At 45.1% G+C, this 9,315-nt stretch overlaps 1 protein-coding gene and 1 long non-coding RNA gene across 2 annotated transcripts; one reads left to right on the top strand and one right to left on the bottom strand.

Annotated features, from left to right (window-relative positions):
• Window positions 1-3,750: 3,750 nt before the first annotated feature.
• LOC123142956 (uncharacterized) lies at window positions 3,751-8,048 on the top strand. Its single transcript, XR_006470652.1, has 2 exons — window positions 3,751-5,925; window positions 6,660-8,048. It is a non-coding gene; the product is annotated as an uncharacterized lncRNA (long non-coding RNA).
• On the bottom strand, window positions 6,178-8,740 carry LOC123142955 (uncharacterized). Its single transcript, XM_044561675.1, has 2 exons — window positions 8,240-8,740; window positions 6,178-7,601 (listed from the first exon to the last, which is right to left on the bottom strand). Exons 1-2 carry the CDS (start codon window positions 8,730-8,732, stop codon window positions 6,400-6,402), a joined length of 1,695 nt encoding a protein of 564 aa, XP_044417610.1. The 5' UTR covers window positions 8,733-8,740; the 3' UTR covers window positions 6,178-6,399.
• Between the last annotated feature and the right edge of the window lie 575 nt (window positions 8,741-9,315).

Here is a 9,315-nt window from a genome sequence, read left to right as displayed (position 1 = left end):
CTTAATACCCCCTTGTAAACAACAAGGAAAACGAAAATGCCCAACGGAGACCGAGCTCCATGGAGGCCTTTATTTGAAAACTTTAAAATTCAAAATTTTCAGTTTTAAAAAATTCTGAAAATAAATACACATATACCGAGATACATAATGTATATGTGTGCAAATTTTCAGGTCGAAATACATTAAAATGTGAGCTACACAAAAAAGACAAATCTGGGGCTTTTAGCATATGTACTGTTCATCTATAAAGTCCATGATTTTGGTTTTTTTGTACGGCTTGCAATTCAAGGTATTTCATCCTGAAATTTTTCACACATATACTTTACATCCTTGCATACATGTGTATTTTTTTCAGAATTTTTTGAAACTGAAATTTATGAATTTTGAATTATTCAAAATAAGGGCTCCATGGAGCTCGGTCTCCAAAATGCCCTACTCGAAAACGAAAATGATCATAAAAATCGACAGAAGAAATAAAATCTGGTGGCAAAGGAGGGAATTTGTCAGAGGCGATGACGTGCAATCACCGCGGAGAACATCACCTGCTATAATCGCGTTGGTTCTTAAGTTGTTCATGCCGCGAGGAAAGTGTTGGTTGCTCCAAAATTTAATAAGTGGCCAATGATTCTTGTGGGACAACAGGTTCTGAACGTCGATGCATCTTTCCTGTTGTATGAGATCATTGAGGTCAATTTCTTACATCTTCTACGGCAAGGCTGGAACACGTAGCTGATGTGGTCTCAGCCGCAGCAGCTATATTGTTTGAGGGATTAAAATTAGCCCGAAGTATTGGACGCTCTAATCTGATGGCGAGAATGGACAATAGTACAGTGGTGGACCCAATGAATCTAACTGAAGGACACTCCATGGTAGCAGCGCCATGTTAGATGATTGATGCAGTATTTTGAGTGAATTCGAGAAGGTTACAATTAAGCATAGTATATAGAAATGTAGTAGCTCATGAACTAGCAAGATGGGGACGCGCGAGCAACCCATCTTTTTGGGCGGATGCACCCTTGATTTTCTTGTTAAATTTTTAGCGGATGATATAACCCTTATTTGATGAATAAAGTATGCCTTCCCGTAAAGAAAAAAAACCTCTTGCCTACAAAAGGAACTAAGACAACGAGTTATTCATTGTTAAAGTAATTATGAGAACGAACTATTCATGGTAGCTAGGCAGATGAGACTTGATGGATTGGATGCTCCAGCAAGTCGACGCTTTCTAGATCAAGTTGGTTTTGTTTAAATATGCATCTAAAATGATGCGAGGAATTCGTCCAAATGTATGCATGCAATGCACCACACCAGCCAGATCAACATTGTTATACATATATTATGCATGGATGAAGCATCCAAGAAATTTCAGAGGTTGTGTATATCCGAAGCAATAATGTACGTATCTGCCGGTTGCAATCAAATGGCCCCAAAAAGTCGCCCCTCATATATATTGTACTATATATCTTCAAGCTTAGTCTAAATTTGTGTTACATCATGGCCGGTGAAGCGACGGGTACGTCTGAACGCACGCCCTGTTTCATATATTGACCAATTCCTTGTGCGTCATAGCTGCTACATTATTGAATACAGAAAAGCAACTAATTTTGCATTTTGATTTAACTGTACACCATCTGAATGAAAATTACATGATTGCCACTAACCTACAATGTTTGCTCCGATCTGCTCAAACGTAGCAGCTCTCCCCCACGTGCCCCAACCCAATTAGCTCTCTTGACCCTAAAGACGAGGCTTGTTACTAAAGAAAATCTTGGCATGTTAGCTGCTAATTAAGGTTGCTAAGTTTGGTAGCCCATGTAGCATACCCACTCTTATCACCATCCATATTACTAAGAGACTGGATTACTAAGCCAAGTTACAGGTAGCTTAATTTCTTGAGCCGGCCGGCCAAATTTACAGCTAATCTTCTAATAACTAAAGTAATATTACTTACAACAGCTCCATCTATACAAGTAGTCACTCTATTTTTTAAAGAGTGTACTTCCAACTCTATTAAAAAGTCAAAGATTTTTATGTATGATCGTATTTATATAATAATACAACAACATTAAATTGGCACGATTCCATATGACTGGTCCGCACATGCATGCATAGTGTTGTAAAAGCATGGTTAGTATAGCCAATTGCTGGCTATAAGCCATTGCCATGTCATCTATAGTACATCTTATAGTCAATATGTACAATAGTTGTACTATTTTTTTTATTATATGGCTCACCTTTCATTCTCACAAAGTGTCTAGGAACACGTGCTAGAGCTGGCTCGTCACCAAGAGCCCGCTTACCTTATCTCTCCTTTTTTCTTTCCTCCAACTAAGCAAGAATATACTAGTTTATTTCTTATAGCCAGCTGACTCAACTCTATTGTACTTGCTCTAACGCTCACAGGACCAAGCTAATTAAATTGACTCGAAGACTTGATGAAAGCTAATGCATGCACGCCACAAAGAGCTGACAAAACAAATTGGCCTATCCTTGCTCTGAACCAATAACGCGTCTGTCTACTAAAAAGTCGGTTGGAAGCAGCGCAAACCAGTTAAAGATTTCAAATGTATACACTTCAGTTTTGAGCCATTAAAATCTGAAACCCTTTTTGGTTAACAAAGGCATATCATGGAAGCCAAGCCGGCTGTCGTTGGTATTTTAAAACAAAGGGCCAGCCTGGTGTGAAACGGCATATAACAACAAACTTTGCACAGATCTAGAGAAACTTTGCAGTCCCACATGGAAAGATGCTTCAAAGCCAATCAAACTAGTTTCAAAGCCAATCAAACAGCCAGCGCGGAAGAGCTTGTGAAAGCAGAGAGAAACAGAGGGAGAGAAAAAGAAGTGGAGAGGAGCCAGCAGGCTAGCAAAAGTGTGAGGGGGAAAGGGTGAGGGTCGAGCATGGAGTTCGCCACGGGGGCGATGAGCTCTCTCCTCCCCAAGTTGGGGGAGCTGCTCATGGAGCAGTATGAGCTGAAGGGGAGTGTGAAGAAGGGGATTGAAGAACTCAAGGACGAGCTCGTGAGCATTGAAGCAGCCCTTGTCAAGCTGTCCAGCAAGCAGCCCTTGTCAAGCTGTCCAGCGTGCCCCTGGATCAACTCGACCCGCAGGTCAAAATTTGGGCTAATGAGGTCAGGGAGTTGTCCTACGCCATCGAGGACAGTCTCGACTCCTTCGTGACGCGCGTCGAGGGCGTTGAGCCGACCAAGCCCAAGATCAAGCACTTGTTGAAGGCGGCCCGCAATGAGTTCACCTAGTTCAAGGCACGCCATGAAATAGCCAGTGACATCAAGAACATTGAGAGCCAAGTTAGGAAGATCAAGGAAAGATATGACAGGTACAAGATCGATGATGTTGTTGCTAATCTTGCAACGACTCCAGTTGACCCTCGTCTCCCATCTCTGTACAAAAAGCTATCTGACCTTGTGGGTATTGATAAGCCAATTGATGAGCTGATAAAGATCCTGTCCGAGGGGGTTCACATGCCTGACAAAAATCTCAAGATAGTCTCCATTGTTGGATTTGGGGGATTGGGAAAGACAACTCTTGCAAAAGCATTGTATGACAAGCTTAGCAAAACATATCAGTGCCAAGGTTTTATTCCAGTGGGTCAGAATCCAAACACAAAGAAAGTTCTCAGGGACATCCTGCTTGAACTTGACACTGAGCTATACGGAGCCGCAGCAACAATGGATGAAAGGTAGCTGATCAACCAGCTGCAAAAATTCCTTGCAGGCAAGAGGTATGCATTGACCTCCCTGTATCTCACCTAAGCCCAGCTACACTAAGGAAGACAATATATGTTTTTTCTTTTGCTTTTGATTCATCTAGGCCAAATCTATAAACAACTTGTCGTTAGTTTTCTTTTTTCCTTTTGACACAACAATTCTGATTTACATTTGGCAAGCACACTGAATCAAACAGAGCCAAAACAAAAGGAATACACCTAGAGCACACACGTGATTTATCATTGGTCGCCAGCTCATGCACGCGTCCCCTCTTAGTTAATCATGTCTATTGGGAAGCTGTGTTTGAATTGATCCTGAAAACATTTCTTAAGGTATTGGCTCCATAGATCGGGTAATTTTATACCACGTATGCCAAGCTATCAACACACACCTCTAGAAAAACTAATAATGTAGCCGTCATACGTGGCACCTCTTTTATTTGTCTAAGTTCGAGATTAATACCAACAGTCACATTAAGTGATTTCTTACATGGATTACTTAGCCAGTCAACTATCTCTAGTTTTGATACAAATAAATACACATTCAATTACCCAGAATATAACCATATGAAAAATGCTAGATGACAACTCGAGTAAGTAGCATAAAACTACCATAATTCAGGCTAGTGTTCCAAATAATCTACCACCTTTTGAAATATTTTAAAAACCTACAACAAAGTGGGTTCGTTGTTTCAAAAAAACTACCATGTTGCACAGATGACTATGTTGGTTAGCTTTAAGCATGATTATGACAGCTTAGATCCACTCGTCAGGTTTGACATGACATAAAAGTCAACACACTGAGCTTTGACCATTGAAAGGTTTTGATAAGTAGGGCATATATATTTTTTAAAGCAATCGGGCCGCTATGATTTTTTTTTCAAAAACAATTTGGTCATGCAAATCCTAGGGTCGTGCAACACGATCACGCTTGGCTCGTCACCGGAGCCGACGAAGGGCACCTGTGGGCGTCATCCTTGACCCACGGCATGGGTCCTGTTCAGCCCCTGCCGGCAAGCTCATCCCCGCCTCGGCATGCATACCACGAGCTCGAGTTGGAAGGGAGCACGGGAGATTTGGGTCCATGGTGAGGTGGAGTGGCATAACTTGGAGGGCACTAGCGAGCAGCTCCCTACTGGCTGCGCACATGTCATGGCTTACTGGTCGGCTCCAGCCAGTGCAGTAGCTACAATATTAGTACACCCCGGAACACGCTCCTACTATAATATGCACTATCGCTATAGTCGAGCTACAGTGTGCGACTGTAGCTACAGTCAACCAAGGTTTTTCCCTGCACGGCTATACCCCTCGGCTACAGCAGCCGCCGAGGTGGTGGCAGGAGATTGCGCTTGGCAGGAACACAGCACAGCTGGGTGCGGCTCCTCCCACTCGGACGATGTCGACCCTGCCTTCGTAGCTTGGTCCATGGCGAGGATGTGCTGGCCGCGTCAGACAAGAGAGGATGGAGGGGGCACTAGCGAGGGTCTCATCCATGTCGGAGGAACTAGCTTGCCCTCATCGGAGCACCAGCACTAGCAAGGAGCTCGCTCGCGCTGGAGCACCAGCTTGTTGGCACAGGCTCGGCCTCGACGCTGCGGTCCACCGTGTACTTTCCGGCGAGGCGCACGTACGAGACTAGCTCGAGTACTTTCCGAGCTAACCGGTTCAGTCGGAGAGATAGAAGTAGACGTACACGGCAAGCTAAGGTCGCCGAATCGCGTTGTACAAAGTACGCCGGAAAGTACGGGACTGTGCCAACAATTGGTATCAGACCTTTTCAGCCGCAGCTATGAGCTACAGCCGCTCCTTCCAACTGGCCCCAAACAAACAGACCCCAAGGCTCCCTACCGCATCTCTTTTTTTCTTGAGGCAGAGATACGATTCATTTCAGTTCAGCTGGGATGCCGACGCCGGGCTGTCGCGCCGCGCGCTTGTGGTGCCGCTGGGCCGAGCTCTGTACGGGCTAGAGTTTGCCCTGCCCGAGGACGCGTCGCCGCAAGGCTGCGGTCGCTAGGGGAGCCGGGAACTGCCGTCGCGACCGATGTCACCATCGCGTGAGGCACCAGGTCCGCACGACGGGGGCGCGGACGACTGCGCCGCCGCCGCCGGGGAGGGTGAGGCCACGTACCGCCGGAGGAGCATCGTTGCCGCGCTTTGCAGAGGATGGCTCCCGTCTCTCGTCCGACATCATTTAAGAGGTAAGAAAACCACGAATTGAACAGACCACACGGATGCTTACAATTCTTGCTATGGTGTTCTTCTCTTCCATTCATCTTCCGTGTCGCCAAATCGCTCAATTAGAGAGCAAAGCTGCTGATAAGTTGTTAAATATAAAATTGATTTGCGAAATAGTGTACGAATTCGTTGGTTCTAAATCTATATTGGAAGATCTAAACTATTGCCGGTGTCACCCATCACCAACAATTTTATATTTCAGTAAAACAGTTCCATTGGAAAATAAAGTTTGCAGTAGTGATTGATAAAGTAATTTATTACAACTCTTGACAACCTTCTGTTCTCTCATGTTTTAAAGTAGAAGAAGGCTCAGATTGATTTTGAGAAAAATTACAGTGTTGGAATGCCCTATGCATTACAGGTGTTAGAAATTCGGTTGCTGAAAGTGATTGAATAGCACACAATATACTCAAGGAGATTCTCTTCTTACATACTTGTTAGTTCCCGTCTTTAGAGGACGAGGCTCTGCTTTTTGGGAATATGTTGTGGTCTTTCTCGAGATGCCTCCACAGGCGAGAAGTGCCTATTTCCGTGGCAGCTGCATAGTTGTTGCTGCAATGGTTGCAATAAGCCCGTCCTCCATCCTTATCCTCTCTGAAGTGCTGCCATACTTCTGATCTTCCTCTTGATTTTGCTATACTAGTCCCGTCCCCAGAAAAACAGTGTTGAGCTTCAGCATCATCTATACTTGCTGCAGGTTTTCGCATCCTTTTAGGAGCAAGCGCCAAAGACGATTCAAGATGCCTCTTAGTTGCTGAGTTTTGGGCATCTGTTTCCTTCGGCTCTTCATTCCCAGTCACAAGAGTATTAGTTCGGACTACCGTTGATGCAGCAACATCTTTGCAGAAGTGTCCATCGGCCTGTTTCTTAAAACCATGGACAGCAGTAAGATGTCTCGCCAGGTGAGAAGTGCCATTTCTGGAGTCAGCTGCCAAATCTTGGGTGCAGTGGATGCAATACGCCCGCACTCTGTCCTTATCCACTCTGAAGTGCTGCCATACTTTTGATTCTCTTTTTGACCTTGCTGCGTTGGTCGGCTCTTGAGAGAAACCGTGTGGAAGAGCATCTATGCATACTTGTGATTTCCCTCTTGATGTTTCTGCAATGGCCGGCACTTGAGAAAAACCGTGTTGAACAACATCTATGCTTGCCGCGGCCTTTTTATTTTCCAGTTGTACCATGGGATGCCTTCTTCCAGTGGTCTGGCCATTCCAGTCCATGGGCATATTCAGCATTGTAGGCCAGGTATCCAGCATTTCGGTTGTCTCTCCAGAAAATTTGTGTTCAACACCATCTATACTTGCTGCAGGTTTTCGCGTCCTTTTAGGAGGCATTGTTCTTCTGTCAAGCTCCAAAGGCGATTCAAGATGCCTACTTCCTGACTGTTGGGCATCTGTTTCCTTTGCCTCTTCATTCTCAGTCCCAAGAATATTACCGACTATCTTCGATGCAGCAGAATATATGCCTTCTACTCCGATGTCCAGTTTCTCCTCCAAACAATGGTGGGTCCAAAGATGTCTCCATAGATGAGAAGTGCCATCATGTATCTTTCGATGAGCAAATAAGCCTTGGCTGCAATAGTTGCAATATGCCGCCCCTCCATCGTTGTCCTTTCTGAAGTGCTGCCATACCACTGACACTGCAGAAGGAGGATGGAATGGGTTTATTTGCATTCTCAAGAGATCAACTTATAATTAGTGGGAATTGGTTTCTAGCTTGTCAAAACATATAATCTGATTGAGTGAATGCATGATTGGAGTAATTGGATTATGTCCACAACTAATTACTTTTGTGCAGCTGCGAGAATATTTGAGAAGATCAGCGGAAGGGGTAATAGCAGCAGTATTGTGTGAAGGCGGCAGTTGACAGGTCTAGCTCGCTAAAGCAGCCTGAAGTTCCAAGCACTTGTTTCGATTCAATCGTTGCACTCTGGTGGCGGCAATTTTTTCTTACAGTGCACCGTACTATGTAGTCCTTTTTAAGTGATGGTAAAATGTAATCTAGTGTGGTGGCCATATTAGTGAAGTGAAATCTTCATAACAGAAGGCATGAAACATAATCGACCGATTCCTAGTTAAAAGAGGCAGAGGTTGTTATATGACGTGGTGCTTATGTTTAATTAGACAAATCATGCTCATCAGAGAACTATAACCAAGCGTCCATCCACCATTTTTTCAGCCTGTTGCCCCATCTAACCAAAACCCACCCACCAAACAGCCACATGAACAGGCCTAGAAACATGTAACGAGCAAATGGATAGGAAATGAGCTCACCGACCTCTGATGGACCTCCTCACTGGTGCCGCAGCGGCATGATCGATCTGTGTGGAGCAGGGGTCCATCTGTTGAGGAGATGTTGTCTCGTCAAAATTCCAGAGAGTCACTGACCAGACCGGCCACTGCGTCTGTGGGCTACAAGGATTGCGGTACTCAGAAAACTCTAGCGAAGACCACGGGCGACAGGGACCAGACATAGGTGGCGGTGACGGGAGTGAAAGTTGCATTTCACTCCATGGCACGTCGCCACCGCCGGCGGGGGGGTCGATATCCATCGGGCCTGGCTCAGGTTGTGATGGAGGAGAACGCGGCATCATCCGCGGGCTCGGAGGCATGTACCCAAGGAATTGCATCTGCCAATAAAGCTCTCGTGGCGGCGACTCAAACGGAATGAGTTGTCTGATCCGATCAGACTCCTCGTCGCTGCTACAGCCCGAGGGATCGACCTCCATCTGCGGCGGCTGTGGGTGTGGGGAAGGAGGAGCTCTCGACATGATGCGGAAAGAGGACACGGCAGTGACGAAGATTTGGTGGAAATAGGCGCCCCGCCGTGGGACCTTTATATAGTACTACTAGTGCATTCCTTGATTGCAAATGCTTTTTCATTAGTGTCACATTAATCTTTTGACTTTAGTGCCTTGGACTTTGATTTAGGACAAATAGTCAGAGCTGGCGGAAAGGCGCGTTCGGTTCTCGGGCTTTTTATTCATTAATGCCACATTAGTCCTTTGGGCTTTCGATTACTGCCTTCGGGCTTCTGACTAGCTGTCCAATAAGTAAGCAAGTTTAATTTAGTTCATGTTAATTCGTCTGTCCGTTTTGAGCAGCAAATCAGGCACGTTTTCACCGTCCTTGTGTTTAAAACCCATTACTACTAAGGTTGAACTTCCTTTGTTTTATCTTTTTTACACGCTAGAAAATCGCAACAGATTAGGATACAACAAGTTTAAGTATTGATTAATCATGCCATGTAGGCATGGCTGTGTATAATGGTCGTTTTGCATTATCGACTTCACTTTTACGAAGACGCCCGCTCCTGTGCAACCGTGCACTGTGCTTCACTTTCCTCCGTTCTAA

The sequence above is a fragment of the Triticum aestivum genome, chromosome 6D, assembly GCF_018294505.1.
Source record: "Triticum aestivum cultivar Chinese Spring chromosome 6D, IWGSC CS RefSeq v2.1, whole genome shotgun sequence".
Taxonomy (NCBI): domain Eukaryota; kingdom Viridiplantae; phylum Streptophyta; class Magnoliopsida; order Poales; family Poaceae; genus Triticum; species Triticum aestivum.
This window is presented reverse-complemented; position numbering and strand designations above follow the sequence as displayed.